This window comes from Paramisgurnus dabryanus, chromosome 17 (genome assembly GCF_030506205.2).
Source record: "Paramisgurnus dabryanus chromosome 17, PD_genome_1.1, whole genome shotgun sequence".
Classification (NCBI taxonomy): domain Eukaryota; kingdom Metazoa; phylum Chordata; class Actinopteri; order Cypriniformes; family Cobitidae; genus Paramisgurnus; species Paramisgurnus dabryanus.
This window is the reverse complement of record NC_133353.1, coordinates 29,033,376-29,055,288: the sequence shown is the minus strand read 5'-3', so window position 1 is coordinate 29,055,288 and position 21,913 is coordinate 29,033,376. Positions and strand designations below refer to the sequence as shown.

Sequence of the window (21,913 nt, the reverse complement as noted above, 5' to 3'; positions counted from 1 at the left end):
TTTGGCGATGTCTTTCATTCTTTTCTGGGAAACGGATTGTGAGACTAACTTAAGTCAATGGGACAGACAAAAGCCTCCTGGTTTTCATAATAAAATTCTAAAAATGTATTCTGAAGACAATCGGAGCACTTGGTTGTTTAGAACGACACAGGGGTAAGTGGTTTATGAGAAAATTATAATTTTAAGGGTGAACTATCCCTTTAAATTGTTTATAAAGTGGGTTATGTGCTTGTAAAATGTGTTGTGTAAGAGATATATGTCTGTTTGTATTTGTTGGGTTTTTGTAAAGTGTACTGAATTTGTTAAGAATTTATATGTTCAAAATTACAATGTATTTGGTTAATTGTTGGTACATGTTAAAACATGTTCATATTTATGTATTTGTTAACTGTTAATTCACATTAATGTGATGTGTGTATTTTTTTAATAAAAGGCTCTTAATCTTCTTAAATGGGTGTATTTTTCTTGAAAAATAAAAAATATACAATATTTACCAGTTTCTGGGCCACATCTGGCCCAGGGACCATGCAGATGTTGTCGGCCATATAAAACAAAGGGTCTGGGCCAGACCTGGGCCAAATAAGCAATTTAAGTCACTTTACAGTGTGCTAGCCAGACCTGGGCCAAATAAACAATTTAGGTCACTTTACAGTGTGCTGGCCAAATCTGGGCCAAGTCAGTATGTAAGATCTATTTTACAGGGTGTGGGCCACAACTGGCCCAGATTTAATAGTTTGATCCAATTTTTAGTGTGTGGACCAGTTCTGGGCCGGGGACCCAGCCAGAACTGGGCCAGAACTCAAGCACATATGTGGCCCAGTGGTGGGCCAGGCAGATTTTGCTATCTGGGTACGGAGGAGTTTGCTTTTAAATCCCTTTCGCGGAACCTTGACGTCATCCAGCTGTCGGTTCCTGCGGCGCCGCATGAAGTCAAACAAACCTGACGACTGCATCGAACAGTGGTTAGTGGGTGGAGCTAATGACTCAGTTTCGCGCAGTGCATTCTGGTTAATTGTGTCCATTAAAGACCGTTACGAAAATTCCGCTTCAACACACTATCAATCTAATAATCGAAATCGTGCAAATTTATTTATTTTTCCTCATGTATAATGCAAAGTGGACATAAATTACCTGTGATAAACAGGCTAAAATGTCTAGATTGGACTTCCCCTTTAAGTTCAAAGAGCAAACAACATATTTTTAGAGCTGACATCAAATAAAAAAGCAGAAATTTCACTTTTGTATGAACTTCAGGTAAAAATGAAAAATAAATAATAACTTATTTCTTTCAAAACATGAGCATATTTTTGAAAAAAGTGGAGTACTCCTTTAAGTTAGCTGCTCTACTAAGAAAAAAATGCCAACTCGTTGTGTGGCAATGAAAGCACTGTGACTTTGATCAACAATGCAAGCGTACATTCATAATGTATAACATTAGCACAACATTATCCTCTAACCACTGAGTTTTGAATTAATTAACATAAAAGGAAATCTCAAGTTTGACAAAACGTATGATGCTTTTAAAGACGTGAATACAGTCCTTAACACTTTCTTTCTAACCTGCCACTGATAGCAGTTTTTAAAAAATATTTCTCAATCTAACATTAGCCTACCGGAGGGAATATTCGTCCGGCAGTTATGCTATAATGTTACCATAAACAGTTAAGCATGTTTCAGTTTAGAGTTCTCTCTGAATTAAATAAAATCAGCGGTGTAACGTTAACGTTGACGTTTATTAAACCATCACATTAGACAGATAATTATCTAATACGGCTTATGATACTGTTATATCACATTGACATTGTGGCTTTACTTAATAACTATTACTTTAACATACCTTGATGTGATTCTTCAGGTTGGACGGGGAGTTTTTAAATGACAAAATGTAAGTGATTTTCGGTAGGCATACTTTATTCGGTAATCGGGAATCTTTAATTCCAATGTACAAAAACATTTCTTACAAATACGTCCACGGGTGTATAACGTTAGCTTTCTCACCCTGTTCATCGTCGGGGTGGTCGATTACGATAACGGGAGGTCCTCCGATAGGTGCTTTCATTGCAGTTTTGCTTCCTCATCCTTTGGCAATACTACGCTAAAATAGAGTGTGCGTGAAATAGAGTGTACGGAGCGTGCGTCTGATTTTATTTTGTAGTAACGAGTAACGAATATGCTTAGTGGAAATATATCGGAGTAAAAGTATACATTTTATCTAGAAAATGTAGTGGAGTAAAAGTGAAAGTTGACATAAATTTAAATAGCGAAGTAAAGTACAGATACGTGAAATTTCTACTTATGTACAGTAACGAAGTATTTTTACTTCGTTACATTACAACACTGCATAACACGTGTCATGAACATGAAGGAGATTTTATGCACATTTATGACAACTGTCATTAAGTGTCATTTGTTCAATTATGTCCTTTTTAATGCAAAGATGACATTGTTTGAGATTTCTTTGTTATGTCAACTTGACATTCAGCAATACATCATAACTTGTCATAAATGTGTCATAAACATGACATAGCAGAATAATTATCAAACTTAAGAAACTACCTAGCTTGTTGGCTTAACATTACATTAAACTGTCATTAAAATGTCATTAAGTGTTAATACTATGTCAAATAATTTTAAATACAACAGACACGTCAAAATATTATACTTCACTTTATGTATGTGCACAATTACATGAAAAACTGACCACTACCAGAACTTGTTCTTCCTCACACAGAGGGTTCTGAAATTTTCTGACATAGCAGATAAAACTAAACATTGAATTAATTTAATTTAATGTAATTAACATTGCAGCGATATGAACCACACACGGCATGGCATAACCCATAATTAAATTCATTTAATTTGGGGTGAATTGGTCTCCAAATGCCATAAAATATAATTTTATCAATTTTTATTATTATAATTTTTATTATTTGATGGTTGATTTTGTTTGTAAAACACATGGAGGAAACTTAAAAAAAACATTATGAACTGAGGAATATTCATGACATTGTTATAAATTTATTTGACAGTGTATTAACACTTTATGACAAATTTAATGACAAATAATATTTGTACCACTGTAGTTGAGGTCAAGAAAAATATTCATAATGCTGTTATAAAACTATATGACAGAATATAAACACTTAATGACATTTTAATGACAAATTCAATTTGTATCACTGGTAAAAAGTGGTCAGTTATGTTGTCTTGGTAATGTCAAGTTGTCATAACAAAGACATCTCAAACAAGTCATCTATGCATTAAAAATACATAATTGAACGAATGACACTTAATGACAGTTGTCATAAACATGCATAAAATCTCCTTCATGTTAATAGCACGTGTCATATCATGATTATGAATGTTTCCTGTCAGTCTTATGAACACCCCTTCAAGTAAAGTGTTACCATTAGTTACTTCAACAAACAGTGTTATGCTTTATTTATTTTTAATCATATTTGCCATCTTCAAAACCTCTCGAATTTTTCAATAAGAAATGCTGCATTATTTTGCTTTTAGTATTTGTGGAATAAACAATCTTGATTTTGAAAGTACAATATTGCTACAAACACATTTCACAAAATAATGTCTATTGCGCATTGGAGAATCTACACTTTCTCATTCTCTGTCTACCCTGAACATGCACGCACACACACGCACGCACGCACGCACGCACACACACATTTAAAAAAAATTATTGCAGTGGTGATATTCCGCATTTTCTTCCTCAGCATGCGTAATGTATGAACCATTGTAAAATAGTATTGTTTACATTGTATTGTAAGATTCTAGCCTACAATCTCCACATTTAAGTCTCAATAATAAAAAAATAATTATGTTTTACAATCACTTCCTGTTATTTCTAAACATTAACACCATTATACAGCTAAACATTACAGTGTGTCATTCACAGATCATGCATCATTTGCATTACAAAGCATGAATAATATTTGTACGTTTAACACAACAGCTGAACACAAATCATAAAAAAGCTCCCGACACAACACGCAGAACAATAAAATCAGCCTGTGAATCTTTGTAATGTAAAACGGGATACTAATTACATCACTTTGGTGTAAAAGTCCAGTCAGCCCACAAATCCACGGGCAATCTTATTACCCACTGAAATCACAAGATTAGGAAAGATGTTTTAGGAAAATACCTGATGTAACTGTCCTCCACTTTTGAGGGTTTCGAAATTTAATATCAGTTTGTGTTCTAAGTTGATAGCATGTAACACAAAAACTAAGGTCTGAAACAAAGTATCGGAAAATGATTACCAACAATACTGTAAATGTAAATGTAATATATACCGTAAGAAGATTAAAAAATAGATAAATAAGTAAATAAAATTGCTTGTGATTTCTCTCCTCTTCCAAAGGAAGAGCATTGCAATCTCCATCCTATAAGTGCCTCCTGCTGCCAGAACTATCAATTTCAAGGCATGGCAGAATAGTATTGTGTGTTCAATTATTAAATAAACACATTGAAAAACATATAAAAATGACACAAAGTCCTTGTGTTTAAAGTATTTTCTTTCACCAGCCATTTTCAATAGGACCAGTGGGTCTGTTTGAACCAACATCCTGCTGAAGTACATGCGGGGAATTAAGAGGATTACTTTTGCAATTTTAGATTCAATGCATTACTCATAATCCTGGGGTTGACATAGCCAAATTGTCAGGGTCGAAGGGGGACCTCTGTGTGTGGCGAGAGAGAGAGAAAAAGAGCGAGAGAGAGAGACACAGAGACACAGAGGCAGGGACTATAAGAGCACAGACTCTGCTCCATCTGCCTAATGTGTAACCAAAAGTAATGTTTGAGGTTGCTATCATCATTAAATTCATCACATATAGTCATAATTTGAATATTTCTCGTCCCATAGGGCACTCACCAAAAGTTATTTTTGACTGAGGTAGATACTGTATGTGATGACTATAATGATGATAGCAACCTCAAACATTATTACAACTAGAAATTGCAGGACTTTCTGATATTGAGTACGTTTACATGCACAGAATAAGCGGATAACTATCAAAAATCTGCTTATTATAGAAAACTGTTTTCATGCGTTTACATGCAAATCAATAAGCCGGCTATGCAGTCAACTGCGTTTACATGGGACTTTGAGAATTATCAGTTTTCTCGCAGGCATTGACGTCACCACATATAGTACATAATAGTCGATCAAAAAGCAGACGGCATATCTGTCTTAAGCTATATTGTTGTATCTCTTCTCGTGTCTGCAGAACCTGTAAATGTAACATAAGCTTCTATTTTAACAGTTTCTCTGCCAACTGCTTTAGTCGAGCGGAGACTTTTATGCATTACTTTGCACTTACTACCGCGTGTGACGTTTATCTTTCATACGCGGAGACATGCGCACATGGACAAAACTGTGAGAAAGCCGGTTAAGGTGTTTACATGCCACGCGAAATCGGCGTAATGAGCAAAAAACTACCTGTGCCGATCGGTTTTTGCTTACGCCATTTATGGGCTTTCCCCGATTAAAGAAAACCGTTTTACGCGTTTACATGACCCCACGTGTTATCAGTTTATTAAGCATAATCGGCATAAGACTGTGCATGTAAACGCATTCATTGATTATGAGTAATACCTCAGTCAAATGCTCAATTTTTTTGTTTTACATGAATAGTTGACCCTAAATAGTCTCATTTAGCAGCAAAGCCCTATTCAGTTTTTTCTATGGAAAATACATGTATATAGTGACCTTGTGAAATAAAAGGCTTAAAGGCTTCTGCTAAAGCGTGGATTTTTTTGGATAAACGAAATGAGGCATTAAACAAAAATGCATTAATAGGATAATAATTAACACAACATTAAAACGTGATTAAAATGAGTTCCCCCTATAAAACAATTCAGTAAAATAAATAAATTAATTTTTAACCATACACTAAAGTGAAGAACATTTTAGTTGTAAAACTTACAGTTTTAGGTGTTACCAATTGAGGTACACTGTAAAAAGTGAAAAATTACTTAAATTGGTAACACCTAAAAAAGTACTATAAGTGAAAAATGTAAGTAAAAAAATTTAGATGTTACCAATTGAAATAATTTTTTTAATTGATCCAACTTTTAACAGTGCTAATTTTTTAAAGATCACCTATTTCATTGTTAAAAAACTTTATTTTCCACATACCGTAGATTTTTGTAGCTCCAGATTTCACTCTCTTCCTGACCCCTCGTTCAGACAGCCAGCGATGTTATCGCTGTGTGTCGCCCGTCTCTTTCAATGAGGCGTTTCTAAATCTGCTTGTCATAAACAAATGAGTACCATCCACGTGAACTCCACTGCTTTGTTCTCATTGGTAGTCGCTCCCGAAATTCGCTCGACATTTGCATAAAGTTAAACTTTGCGTAACTTTCTCGCGTCGCTGGACACGCCCATACGGTCACCAACGGTCACTTTCGCTCGTGTTGCCGAAAGTCGCCCGGTTTCCGTTGAAATGAATGAGATCGCGCCGCTCTGCTACTGCTGGTCGCTGGCTGTCTGAATGGGGCAGGAAATGCATGGATTTGAAAAGCTCTGTGTCCCTGATTAGCCAGCTAATTTGTACATTGTGATTGGCCTGAATACCTCCGACGTCAGCCGGAAATGTGACGCTCCTTACCATGTTTGAAAGATTCGCTCACGATGCAATGCTAACAGGAGTTAACTTACAGGCTGTGAGTCCGAAGTGGGAGGAATTATGATAATGTCGGTCTTGTCTACATCAACAATCCCAGGAAGTAATATGTTGCCTACAATCTGTGTGTTTGTTGTAGTCCAAGAAAAGAGATTTAAGCTGTAGATGATAACTTGCATCATCGTTTACATTGGAGTATGTACCTTTTGCATATCATTAACATGTACAAATACACACTTACATAGGAAATTTAGAAACATAAATCAGACAATAGGTGCTCTTTAAGAAGATTTTTACAGTGTGTAACCTAACAATCATAACAAAAAAATCCAGTCTTACTTTGATACATGTACTGGGGGTCCCTGCTCCTCCTGTCTAACCATTAAGAAGTCCTTAGTTGAATAATGTTGAAGACCTCTACGCCAAATCCATACATCTCATGCACTATATATTTCAAGTTTTCTGAAGAGAGAGCTGATCAGGGTCTCTGGTTTCAGTGAATAAGGCCTAAATTCCAATCTTATTTTTACAAAGAACCATTGTACAGCTTCAGAAGCCTTTGAATATAGTGCACAAAATGGATGGGCTAACAAGCAGCACTTTTATGGTTCTTTGTGGAGAAAGACATGGTCACTGAAGTATCATTGCATAATTTATAAAGTTGCTTTAAAATTATCTTGTGTAAATATATCCGAATGAATGAATTTTCATTTTGAGTTGAACTATTCCTAAAAGAGTTTAATCATTTCTGTCTGCTTTTAAAACCACTGCAAAGATGTTTCAAACCAAATTCCCTGAATACCAGTGACTACTTATAATAAATGGCTGAGAGATTGTTTTTAATCCTGATCATAGTTGCAATCCAGTTGGCAGTTACAAGACACACAGGTGAGCCACAACCATGTGGATTTAATTAAATTACAGAATCAATGAATCAATCAGCCATCACCATCTGTTTAAGGACAGATGGTGCTATAAATCAGAAATTGGAGGGAGTGCAGATGCTGTTTAGGATCTTCTGATTTTTGCCATGTGTGATACAATACAATTTTGACACAGGTGATTGTAATGTTTAACAAACTTTAATCTGAAAATGCACAAAGTACACAGTGCAATATTACTCCAAAGTATAGACTTGTGGGGGGTTCATTATTTCGAGATGCAAAATCAAGCAGATTGAATTGTTTGAGGGCCGGTTCAATGACTGAAGGATGATGAGTCTTATCACTGTCAGCTCTGTCGACCACCGATAAGCTTGCGGAGTAAATCCCGCACAGCGAAAGACACCATGGCCGCCTAAGGGATGACAAGGTGTCTGCTGGCATTCTTCCCTGTTACTGTGTCTGCCAGATATTGCACTGATTAATGAAGACGATGGACTAAAGCTGGGTGAAATTAATATGGCGCAGAATAAAAACTGTCTTGGCACTATGTTTGTCTAAACGGTATTTACAACTGATACAAAGTGTGAAATTTATAATACTAACACTTAGTGATCTGAGATTGAAATCATAATTAGTTTTACTATTGATCTTATGTAGGGTTGGGAAGTTAAAGACAGGATTATAGATGTAAAGGTTGTGTGCAGTTTGCTAAGCAGAGATGCTAAGAGCAATGTGACTTGAAAAAAAAAGGCAACAACAATTCGGACATATATGGGTGATTCTCACGAAAATTCAGCATCAGTTTCTTTTAAAAAGCCTTTGAAGCCATTTTTTTCACATGTAAGATTAAGGTCTGAACTTACTATAACCATTATTTTCAAAAATATTTCCTATAAAATTATTTACATTTTTTAGATGATCATTATCAAAAATTATCATTACTGCAACATGATATGCATTTACAAACTCATTTTTCGGTAATGAGAACTAAAGAGTTGTCTAGGTACAATGACAAACAAAATTTCAACTTTTATCCAGAGAGAAAAATAAGAACTGCGTACCTGGTAGCCATCTTGAGTGTCACAGTCAATTATTTCCCTTCCAACAATTTTTTTTTGAAAATGTTAGTTCCTCGAGGGCTTAAACAATGATTGAAAATTGTTGCGGAGGATGAAATCTTTCTTGGACACATTTATACTCCATATTATTGTCTCTACATTTATCAATGATCACCAAACACCACGTTTCTTTACCTTAAATCTTTATAATATAACATGCACTGAAGCTTTTTATGTTTTTTTATTTTTTTTTTAAATGTCAAACCCAAATCCAGTCACAGACACGTTGCGGTAATGAAAATTTTCCCCTTAAATGTGGAAAAAACAGCAAATTTGGTTTTTATGATGTCATTTGAAATCATGTGCAAAATAGAACATGAAGAGATGTTTGTAACTGTATGCTTCTTATTTTGATACTCTTACTTTGCATTTACTTTTTTTATCAAAATGTTTCATGACACCTCATAAATCTACTTTCGCGAGAATCACCCATATATGGACTGAAATATCACACATTTGCAACTACATACAGTAGCAATGCCCTGGCCACCATCCATGACACCATAGAAATATGGCATTGGGTTTTAGATGGGTGAGCAGCATTTCGATTTTTTAGCAAAGATTACAAAAAATGGTGTTTGTCATCATACAATCAAATACTGTATTAGTTAAAATAGGAAGCCCTTATCTAATCATTTATGGCACATCAAAGCATCAACCATTTTTGGTACACACACTATCCATTGGTAACACTTTAAGGTTGTATTACAGTGACATTAGTTTATTTCTTTATTCTTCACGCCATTCCAGCATCTATGGTTATATTTATGGTACACATGCGCAAGTACTTGTAAAAAACTGCTCGCGCTGTTTTAAAAACTCCATTTGGTCGAAGTCTGGAGCCTTTGCCCCCTTATTGCCTGGTGCCCCAGGGCACTCGCCCAATCCCGTCTATGGATAATCCGGCCCTGATTTTAGCAAATGCATTAACTAATGATTTAGAAATGTTTTATTTATATATTGTTCTTTTTTATTTATATATAAATAGAATATGTAAATGTTTCTTAAATACATGACTGTTTGTGTATTTATATATACTGTATACAATAATTACACACTCACAAACTCATATGTTATGCAAAATTTTTTTTTTATTTTGTATCTACATTAATCTATGCCCAGCAATATTGTTTACAGTAAATTTACATGAGCAACATAATCTCTTTTAATCTACACTGATTTTACTGTTTCAAATGTATTTTTGATGTTAGACATGTTTAAAATGTATTTCTCTCAATGTCTCTTGCTATCCTGTGTTTCTGTATTTGCCATAAAGAATTTAGTTGTACTTTATACTGTATCTGTCTATTCAAACGCCCCATTCCAGTCTGTGCTTTAGCCTCCATCTCACATATACTGGCAGTCTCATTAGAGAGACGAGGGTTAGTTGTAATGGGAAATTTTGAATGCAGGTCGCTCAGTGTCAGCTGTGACTTTCATTGCTAAACAAAACACACACGCACACAAAAAACAAGCTTTGACTGCCAGGATGTTCTGCTCTGAGGAAAAGACAAAACTAGGCCATCTGTGTTTGAGTTGCAATCACTGGTATTTTATTATGTGTAAACGCTCTCTCTCTCTCTCTCTCTTTCTGTCTCTCTCTCTGTGACAGGAGTTATGGTCAGTAAGGAGGCAGGTCGGTGCACTCTGTCAAGCTCAGAGTCCGATTCGGAGTCTGGAGGTCCCTCGCTGGCAGGAGAAAGTGGCGGTCGAGGGGACACGGTACGGAAGCGGAACAAAGCCCTGCAGGTGCGTTTCAAAGACATCTGCGATGCTCAAAATGAGGCCGCCCATCGAGGTGCAAGAGATCGGTCGGTTTCCTGCAAGGTCATCCACAGACGGTACATGACCATGCCTGCACGCAGGTCCATCCCCAACGTCACCAAAAGCACAGGCGTGCAAACCTCTCCCGACCTGAAAAAACGCTATCAGACTTTCCCCTTTGAACGCAAAAAGTCAAATGTCATTAAACACACCGCTCTAGTGGAAAACCACCCGGATCAGAATAATGGGTTTTTGGGTAGTGTGAAGGGGGGAGAGGAGCGGGTGAAGTGCGACGGAAGGGTGCAGCAGACCAGAGTGCTACTCCACAGCACACCACAGTGTGGTACCGCTTCGGACTTATCCACTGGACCGGACTGTTCGGATGGAAAGCTGTGCCCTGATCCGGCATGTCCGGGCGGAGATACGGATACAGCTTTGGACTCGAGGAGTGAGGGCGCCAACCTAGGGAGCGGGGCCAAGCACAAAGGATTATCCGGTGAGAGTGAGATAGAGGCCCGCCAGCAGTCCAACTGTGCCAAGGGTGCCTCCTCTACCACAGATCAACCTCTGCAGGTCAGAGGTGACTGTTCCAAGATTTCTGGCCCTATTGCATGGACATCTTTGACACAAGTGGAATGCCTGGAGAGTCCCTCAGGAAGCTGCAAACGCAAAAAAGACGCTACACTGGTAAACGGCTTGCAAGCACGGACTCAGGCTTCGTCTCATTCGGCCAGTTGTGCTTCCCAGGCTCACATACAAGCCCACTGTCGTAGTACTCCGAATTTGGGTACCACGGCATCCCAGCAGGGCTCAGGGGGGCAGCTGATTGCTCTCCCCGGGGCAGATGGAAATGTAAAAGCCAGGCTTGAAGCCATGGAGGCTCTGATCAGTTCTAGCCAAGAAACCATCAAAGTGCTGCTGGGAGTCATACAGGAGCTGGAAAGAGGAGAAGCACAACGTGAGGGGTAAGGCATGGTTTATATAAAAGAAACTAATTTACACAGATATTATGTTTATGGAACTGTATAGTTTTAGTCTATTGCGTTTTGATATGAGAGGTGTTGCTGGATATATTTACCGTACTGTTAAAAAGTCTTAGGCCACCAAAGCCATTGGGTTTGGTCACCACTGACCATATATAATTATTATCTCTTTATTAGAATATACAACAAGAAAATACAGACATTTTTTATGCAGAACAGAAGAAAACAAAATAAAATGATAAGCTTAAGGAACCTGCAGGCCCTCTTAAAGGGGACATATCATGAAAATCTTGAAACATGAACATTATCATGTTTAAGTGCTATAATTGGGTCCCCAGTGCTTCTATCAACCTAGAAAATGTGAAAAAGATCAACCCAGTAACTAATAAAAAATAGGTAATTGAAATTTGGCTCCCCTTGTGATGTCAGAAGGGGATAATACCGCCCCTTAATCTGCACTATCCAACCACCGCACTGCCATTTAGGGCAGAGATCAGCTCATTTGCATTTTAAAAGACACACACAAAACGGCACACTTTTGAGCTAAAACTTCACATATGTCCTCTGGGGACACCAAAGACTTATTTGACATCTTAAAAAAGTTTGTTTTGTGAAATGTCCCCTTTAAACCTATATGACATGAAATCCTAATTTTTAATTCTGATCTAATGACTTCAGTCTCCTTAAAAGGCTTTAAGATGTGCTTAGTGACAAGATTGGTCACACTAAAAACTAACTTTTGCCAGAAGTCATAATTTTGTTCTTCAAATTTTTTTTTTGTGTACATATTTCCTGTATTTTATGTTTTTATCTTAATAAAATGAGTGAAAAATAAATATGGATGGTCATTAAAACTTAATGGTAAAACAACAAAGATGGTGGTGGCCGAAGTCTTTTGCACAGTAGGTGAAGTGTGGGGTAAGTTGTCACATTAATTTATACCATTGTGATGTATGGTGCTCAGTAAATGTTAGACAGTGTGAAAGTGTGACAACTTACCCAGCTCTCCCCTACTGTATATGGCTATAAAAAGTTACTGAATTTTCCACTGTAAATAGTGCGGAAAATATAAAAAATAAAATTTACTAAAACTTAAATAAGTACTTTTTACTAAATAAGTTTAAATGGGATATTAACAAAATGTGCCACAAAGTAACAATAAAAAAGGAACAACATGCACCCTCCGACAATTATAATAAAATAACCTTGTCCAAACTTTTTATTATATAGTCACCACTAGCCTGAAAGTATGTTATTGTGTTTCTGTTTTGTTTAATTGCCCTATAAAAATATGATGATATTGAAATTTTTAATTTGTAGGACATTTACAAAAATATTCAGTGTGCTTTTAACTAGCTGTTTAAAAACCAACATGAGTAAAATATTGGCATCACACAGTTTTGTCATTGTACCAAAATTTCACTAGTAAGTACCAATTCCAAAAAAAAATCCTCTGCTGTGTCAAATTAGAAGACCCCACCATGTCCTTGTTATCCCAATAAAAGTAATTAAAGCATTAACTAGTAAATAAAGTTTTAGCAAAGCTGTACTTATACCAGCAGTTGGGTTAAAACAACCCAGCATTGAGTCAAGGTGTGTTTTGTCCAATATTTACCCATTATGGGTCAAAAATAACCCAGCCATGTTTGGAGTGTACCTTTGAGGTACAAAAGTGTACTTTTTGACAACTTTTGTATACCTTCCTGTACTGTTTTTTTCTGAGAGTTTACCAAAAATACTGATACACTAATGGTTAGGCCATTTAAATTACTTGTATTATTGTCAGTGTGATGTAAAGAGCTACTCAAAGCTTTAAAAATATTATTTGTGCTTGAGTTTTACACTTCATTTACCAGACAAGGTCACAAAGACTGCGAAAACCATTGCTTAAATGATCAATCATCCCGGATTTATGAGAAAAGACAGGAGCAAAGTTCACCAGCGAATCTATTCAATTTCAGAAGCTTGAATATGTTTACATTTTACTGTATTTATGGTCTGAATAACCTACAGTATAGCTTTAAAACTGGCACCATGCACAACATACCCATTTACTGTAAGAACCATATCTATCGCAAGTGACAAAATCAGGGTTATTGCAATGGTTGGATTGACTGTTTAAATTAGACCCTGAGAGGCAAATGAGGTGAAAAGATGCTTTAAAGCTTGTTGAAAGCCTCTCACAGACAGCACAGGGACACTTCAATGTCACATGTCAACCCACATTCACAGTACCTGATGCTGTCCACAGATGTGAAGCTAACCTCACTTCCCCTTTGACAGCCAGCCCGATAAGAGGAAGAACTCGATACAGTCAGTGCTCCTCATGTATAATAATGCCTCTCCATTAACTAGACGTCTCTGATCGAGATGCTGGACGGTTCAGAAGTGCCTTACTCAGCATTCGTCTGGACGTGATGGTTTATAAGCAACTATTAATCCCTGGTATAGATCCAAAATTGTGGGAGTTAAGCAACATTTATGTGTTCATGAGTATTTTCAGAATTATAATATAATATAGTGATGTCCCGATCAAAATGTTTGTACTCCTGATCCGATCAAGTCCTGAATCAATTCTTTGTGATATGCTCACATTGCAGACATTACAACCATCTCCAACACTCTCAGAAAAAATTTACAAAAGCTGTCACTGGGACGGTCCCTTTAAAAAAGGTCCTAATATGTACCATTTTGGTACAGATGTGTACCTCTGAGGTACCAATATGCATCTTTTACGTACAAAAGTGTACTTTTTGAAAAGTTACCGCCCCAGTGACAACGTTTGTACCTTCTTGTACCTTTATTTGTGAGAGTTTATTAACACAAAGTAAACAATTAAATTAAGTTTTCAGTCACAACGTGTGCTTTTTGTTTATGACGCTGTATGGCAGCTGATATAAATAAATGATTGTGCCCATACCTACAGCAAATACTATTCAGTTTTAAAATGCCTTGATCACCTGATATTGATCTTTGTGATTGGCTCCGGACATCTCTAATATAATATAATACAGTGGGGAGAAATAACAGTTAAGCCACTATATCTGTGTAAAAGTATTCCTGTTTTATTTATTAACCACCTGGTGTTTAACCAGGTGCTAAAATGCTGAAATAGAGTATTTGGATAAAGCAATTTTTATTCTTGTCATTGCAGACTGCACTGCATGATCTCCTTTCTACACTATTAAAATAAAAAGATGCACTCTTAGAATGCATGTGTTAAAAACAACACAACAATACACTCATCTCTGTGTTATTATTGAAACAACACATTTTGTGTTACTTTTAACACAACTTGTGTTTTATTTGAACACAAAATCAACATAAATTGACACAAGGGGCCCTATCTTGCACCCAGCGCAATTGACTTTGTCAGTGACGCATGTATCATTCGTATTTTGCACCGGCGCACAGCGCGTTTTTCCCTCCACAGACGCATGTCGGCAAACTAGGGAATGAACTTGCGCTCCCTGGGCGGTTCAGCGCAAAAAAAGGAGGCGTGTTCCGGCGCAAACCATCCCTGATGCTATTCTGCAGTTTCAAAAAACAATTGCGCCACTGACCAGAAAAAAAAAGTTTTGGGCCCTATTTTAACGATCTAAGCGCATTGTCTAAAGCGCACAGCGCAACGTCTAAATGGGCGTGTCCGAATCCACTTTTGCTAATTTAACGACGGAAAAAATGGTTTTTGCGCCGAGCGCATGGTCGAAAAGGGTAGGTCCTATTATAATGGGAGTATTTTGGGCGTAATGTGCAGTAAACCAATGAGAGTCACAGCTCTCATCCCCTTTAAAAGCCAGTTGCTCTGGCGCTATGTCTAATCCCTATTTATGTGACGGACTTTGTAAACTGAAAAACTAAGCGGAGGAAGAAGATCCCCAGTTTAAGATTAATGTTAAATAATTATGTTGTTTTTTCACTTGTATTGAAATTGTTATTTTTTTATTAAAACCTTTAAAACCCGTTTTCTTTTAGTCATGGAAGTAAAAAAGCAGGCTTTTAATTGCTTTAAATGTATGGCTATCCAATATCACCAAAAAATAATTTACAAGTATGTAAGATAAGGTTTGTACTCTAAAAATACTTTATTTGTAACAAACAGGATATAAAGAATTTACAAACGGCTCTCCTCACGTTTCAGCACTTTGGACAGCGTTTTTTTTAGCAAAGAGTTTTTTTAAGCATTACTTAAAAATGTTTCTCATCTCACCATATCCACAGGTACAGAGTCATCATATACAATAAATCCGTGAGGTAGCATAAAAAAAAAACATTTAAAAACAGACGCATTTGTTCAAAGCAAAGCATTTATTTACTTACCAGGCTGCAGGTGAAGCAGCTCTTTGTGCCTTCTAACGTCTCATAATTAGTCCTCATTTATGTCCAAGAGACTCAATAATAATCTTTTACATTTCAATCCTTTAATCTTTCATATTTAAAAGCATTTTTGTGCTGCTGAGCATTCATGTACCTTGTGATAAGCAAACCCGCGTTGTCCTCCCGTGTATAGGCGCATTTTACTAATGCGCTCTTTAAATAACATAAAACACATTGCGCCATTGACTTTAGACTTTAGACCAGGTTTTTGTTGGTCAATGGCGTAGTCTATTTTAGTTGCCTCAAAATAGCAACGCGCCAACAATGCGCCTGAACACAACTCGTTTTCAGACCAGAACGCCCATGGGCGCAAAAGGGGGCGCAAATGCATTTGCTATTTAAACAACGCGGCGCTAAACGTGAAAATTAGGGTGGAAACTAGCGAAAGACACTTGCGTCGCGCATTGCCGGGTGTAAGATAGAGCCCTTAAAGTCAGTGGCGCGTTGCGCGTTGTTCATTATGCTATTTTAAGGGCGCATGCTTGAACATAATGTATAGGGTGCACAACGCGCATACACTTTGCTTATCTAATCTACACAGATGCAACAGTTATTTTTGCAAATCATAAATTGTTACACTAAAAAATATTAATACACGAGATAAGGGAAATCATAGTGGTGAGCATTGTGGTGATAGTTTTTATTTATTGTGTGGCTGCGTTCAAAAATTCTCATGCAAATAACATAAGTTTGTTGTGTGGCTGTATTACGTTTATTTTATGTAAATAATAATTAAAATGTTTTCATAAGAAACCTTAATGTATATGAACTTGATTTGTAAGAGTACTTTGGGGTTGGACCTTGCTTGCATTTCTTGGGTCCGATTTCAAAGCCCCCAAACCCTTTCAGCGGTGAGGGTGGACGCAGCTCTGCTGGCGGCAGGTCCTGAGGCAGATCCACCTCCCGTTACACGGCGTGTCCGATTTATGCTGGCAAGCTTGGGATTCCCCATCTCCTGACATCATTGTAGCGCTTGGCTTCTCTGTCTTTGACTGCTCTTACAAGAACGTCGGTCTCCTCGGCTGTGAACCGCTCCTGACGTGCGCCTGGTAAATCCGTCATAATAATAGCAACCCGCCATGGAACTTGCGCCCTTGCGTTTAAAGGGAATGTTGGATAGCGTTCTGATTGGTTTATTTGACGTTACGCCCAAACCACACCTATGAATAATGAACCTACTTCAGACCAACCTCTTATTGATTTTCGTCCGGCGCAAGAGTTATTTCTCACGCCGGGAAAATAGCAACAGCGCCCAAGATCCGCCCACAAACTCACTTGCGCGTTGCGCTTCGCACTTGCGTTTCAGATCGTTAAAATAGGGCCTATATGTGTTAAAAGCTTAACGCAAAAAGATGTGTAAAAAATGAACACATCCTTTTTAAGAGTGTGCTTCATAATGTCATAGAAGAACCGTTTTTTTGCTCAATGGTTCCATAAAGAACCTTACCATCCAAAGTAGAGGTCTTCACGGGTCCACTTAGATCCGAAAACCCGAGGTCCAACCCGAGACCGGAGGTGGTTCGGGTCTAAAGGTTTCACATGTGCCTTTGACACAAGTCGGGTATAATAATAGCGGCAAATTATTCATGCCCCTTGCGCGAATTTGAGTAAAAAGTGATTTGGGTCATTTCGGGTCGGGTACATTTCTTTGGACCCGAGAAGACCTCTAATTCAAAGAACCTTTATGTTTCACATTATAAAATGAAAATAAATGGTTCTTTAAAGGGACCATTTAACATGTCCGCCCAAAAAAAATAAATTCATACTCCACACTCCAAACAGACGGGGCCGTATACCTCCAGAAAAGTGAGTTGGTCTATTTTAATTTAGCAGCTGCAAATTTAGTAGCATATATCAAGTTTGATTTACATTAGCAACTAAGTTATCATTAGTCACAAAAAAAACCATTCGGTCTCATTAAAATTGCAATGTTTTCCGCTACGTTTCGTGCGTCCATTTGGTGTTCATTATAATCGAAGACATTTCAAGCTTCTTAGCTAATGTTACATTTTAGCCTCAGTTTGGTAGATAACGGGTGAAAACCGGATCGGATCCGTGGGTAGAGCTAACTATTAAACGCTAACAGCTAAGGATGCGCAATAATTTGCATGCGATAGTCATTGCGCTTCTCATCAGTGAAGCCGGTTTCTTGATTAAAAGTGAAACGCCATCAGCTGCTTTCAGATGGAGCCACATTTACTGCACAAAGCCGTAGTTCATGTACAAGCTGAGCATAGGTTATCGCAATGCCTATTATAAGTGAACTTCTAGCGAAATACTAAAAGCATCTTACTTACCAATCGAAAAGAAATGTTGTCATTTCGGAGTCGAACCTCATTTCTTTCATGTCCATTAGTTGTCTCCGGCGATGAAAAGCAGTACCAGTATTTACTCTGGTTCGGTTACTTTATTTATCATATTTTATTTGTGATTCCGAGCGCGTTGTTCCCTGCAGCAAATGTTTGTGGTAGTGGTAAATGTCTCTTGCTTTAGCCATTCTTCCGCTCTCTTCCCTGAACTGAAATACGTCCGAAACCCCTATTGCAAGGCAGGAAGGCATCAAGGCATGTCCGAATCCATGGCTGTCCGAATTGCATTTCTCTGAGCTGCTTTCATGAATCTTAAGCCAACAAGTCAGCTGCCATAGTTTTCGGACGCAGCGGTAGTAGTAGAGGGCTGTACTCCCACACATGCGACTTATTCGTGTATTGCAGTTTGGCTGGCGGTTATGTGCGTGGCCCGTATACCGCCTCCCATGGTTGAAACTGGTATTACAACACCAGTCGGGCTGTAGCTAGTAATTTAGCATGCTAATTCAGATTGATATTTCTGCAGCACTATACCTTGTCATTTTTTTAATGACACCTTTGCCCTTATTTCTTCTCATTCTTTTGATGCGTGTAGCAAATTTTTTAAAATCTTTTACCTCAATTATTACAAATGGCACCTTTAAAGACCCTTAGAGTGAAAGGTTATTTTTGAAACCAAAAAATGGCATTGGCTTTTAAACACCTTAATTTTTATTGTATGCAAACCGGCATGTTTTTCAAATCCCACAACCAGAAACAGATTTTAATTAGAACGAGATGTTTTATTATATTTTCTATTGATCTTAGTGGCAGTAATTCATCAAAGATGGTTTAGGCAAGCACACTTCTGAATTTAAAACAGCGACTGGATTGTAATGGTGGAGGGATGCTGTACAGTCCCAGTAAAATTCCCTGAACAGTGCAGTCTCTGCATCCTATACAACTTTTAGAAAGATGGGAAATTGTGCCATGCAAATTGCATGCAACACATTTTTCAGATGTGGCCTATTTGTGCCATTAACTGATGTGCATAACTCTTACTAAATAAGTTGTAAATCAGCACAGGCAGTTGAAAGCCTCGTTAGAAATAAGGTTTTAGCTCTGGAGAATTATTCAATTGACTGTACAATCACTGAGATATAAAGCAGATTTTAGATTCGGAATTCATCTGTTTTTTGTGGTATTGTTCAGTTTTTAGATGTTTTATTCAACAGCTGTAACGTTTCAACAAATACTTGAGTATCTTTTCATTGTAGTTAACAGGGCTGCACAACTTGGCCCAAAAGCATTTTAGGTGTTAAATTGCAGTGTAATATCCATTTAAACGGATAGTTTTTCCCAATTTTTTTGTTTGTTTGGAAAATTCAGTCATCCTCATGTTAATCTGAATATGTATGAGTTTCTTTATTCTGTTGAACACACAAGACGATATTTTGATAAATGATGATAACCACACAGTTGGCGGTTCTCATTGACTTCCATAGTTGGAAAAACAAATACAGAAGTCAATGGGTACCGTCAACTGCACTGTAGAAAAAGGTCAAGTTTTTGTTTTACTTTAACTTAAGAAATAAAGTTAAATAATTTCAACTTTTTATATAAGTTATGTCAACTCATTGCTAGTCAAAAACTTAAAATAGTAGGTTTAATTGACTTGCATAACCAATTTGATTAAAAGGGCCATGTCACAAGACTTTTTAAGATATAGAATAAATATAAGTACAAATGTGAAGTTTTAGCTCAAAATACCATATAGATAATTTATTATAACATGTTAAAATTGACACTTTGTAGGTGCGAGTAAAAATGTGCCGTTTTGGGTGTGTCTTTTAAAATGAAAATTAGCTGATGAAATTCAAACACTGATCAGAATAATGGTGGTTTGTTGCAATTGAAACTTAATGCTGTCAATTATTTTCTCTCTCTCTCTCTCTCTCTCTTTTTCTCCCCACTAAAGGGGAAATTGTAAGGGGAACAAAATTACCTCTTTTTTCACATGCTTGCAGAGAATGGTTTACCAAAACGCTTAGGTTACTCATGTAACCCCGGTTCCCTGAAATAACGGGAACGAAGCATTGCGTCAGTTTGCTGACGCTATGGGGGAAACTCCTGTTTACTCCGTGATTGAAGCCTATTGGTTAACGTCTGTAGAAAATACAGACCAATGACGTTTGAGCCCGCGCGGGGGCGTGGCACACGTCCCTATATAAGCCGGTGAAATACGTCAAGAGCTCATTATTATTCGACTGAAGCGCGCAGCCGAATAACACTCGCTGCGTAGACGTTTGTAGCACGGCCAGCGACGCAATGCTTCGTTCCCGTTATTTCAGGGAACCGGGGTTACATGAGTAACCTAAGCGTTCCCTTTCAATACGGTTCACTTCGCATTGCGTCAGTTTGCTGACGCTATGGGGGAACGTAATCCCATCCCGCCGTGCATACACAACGGACTGAGGTGCCCTTACCGGAGAGACACTGCATGTGGCCCTAACCCAGTATATACATAGCTCTAGCGAGCGCAAGTGTAAGCACCATATATGAGACAGTAATACGCATACAGTGAAGTTTCTAAACGCACCATGATGCATATACAATAGAGCACGAGACGGCGGGTTCCCTGAGCGCGCCGCGAGCTGTGCATGATTTATTAATAGGTAGCCATGACGGTGAGCTAGCAACGCACCGTGAAGGCATACAGAAACGCAATCGCGTGAATCATTAAGCCGATAAGACCTGTGCTTGTAAGGCAGGGACATCCAGGCTATAAAATCTGACAAACGTAGACGGCGAGGACCAGCCGGCCGCGTTACAAATGTCAACGATAGAAATCCCCGTAGACCAAGCCCAAGATGAAGCCATACCCCTCGTGGAGTGAGCTTTTAAACCAACTGGACAATGTTCATTCAGGGAGGCGTAAGCCAAAGCAATGGCTTCGACGATCCATTTAGATAGCCTCTGTTTAGTGAGCGGCATACCTAAGGAATGTTGTGCGAAGCTTACGAACAGCTGATCTGACTTGCGGTATGAGGCAGAACGGTCCGTGTATATTCTTAACGCTCTGACGGGGCAGAGCGTGTTCGGGGTTTGTTCGCCGTCCGCCGTTGGAAGGGCGAGAAGTGAAACCACCTGAACTCTAAATGGCGTGGTCAAAACTTTAGGAATGTATCCCGCTCTCGGTCTAAGGATCACTTTGCTATCGTTAGGACCGAATTCCAGACACGACGGGTCAATTGAAAACGCGTGTAAATCGCCCACTCGTTTAACCGATGCCAACGCCAGGAGGAGAGCGGTTTTAAACGAGAGAGCGCGCAGGTCAGCCTGCTCGAGGGGCTCGAAAGGGGGACCGCGCAGCGCTTTCAGGACCGTGGACAGATCCCAAGACGGGACCGTGTTAGGTCGCGGTGGGTGTAGTCTGCGAGCGCCTCTGAGGAATTTAATGATTAGATCATGTTTTCCCACGGTGCGACCGGCGATAAGGGCGTGATTCGCCGTTATCGCCGCCACATACACTTTAAGCGTCGAGGGCGCGCGACCGCTGTCCAGCATTTCCTGCAGAAAGGAGAGAATATGCTCCACTTCACAGGTGTTTGGGTTTAAGTCTTTCGTCGTGCACCAATCAGAAAAAATAGACCACTTTTGAGCGTAAAGGCGCCTGGTAGATGGGGCCCTAGCTTCAGTTAGAGTATTTAACACTCGTCCTGAAAGGCGTGAAGGTTGCCGTTCAGAGACCAAACGTGTAGATTCCATAGCTCCGGCTGTGGATGCCATATCGCCCCTCTCGCCTGAGATAGGAGGTCTTTCCTCAGCGGTACTGGCCATGGTGCTGATGTT

The 21,913-nt window shown here is 38.4% G+C and overlaps 1 protein-coding gene across 2 annotated transcripts in view; it reads left to right on the top strand.

Annotated features, from left to right (window-relative positions):
* Window positions 1-21,913, top strand: part of insyn2ab (inhibitory synaptic factor 2Ab) — a 69,720-nt gene that overhangs the window by 9,096 nt on the left and 38,711 nt on the right. For both annotated transcript variants that reach the window (XR_010544392.2, XM_065288387.2), the window contains exon 2: window positions 10,262-11,378. Coding sequence is in view for 1 of the 2 variants with exons in the window: in XM_065288387.2 (XP_065144459.1) it covers window positions 10,267-11,378 (1,112 nt within the window). In the remaining variant the exon portion in view is untranslated. The remainder of the gene's footprint in view (window positions 1-10,261; window positions 11,379-21,913) is intronic.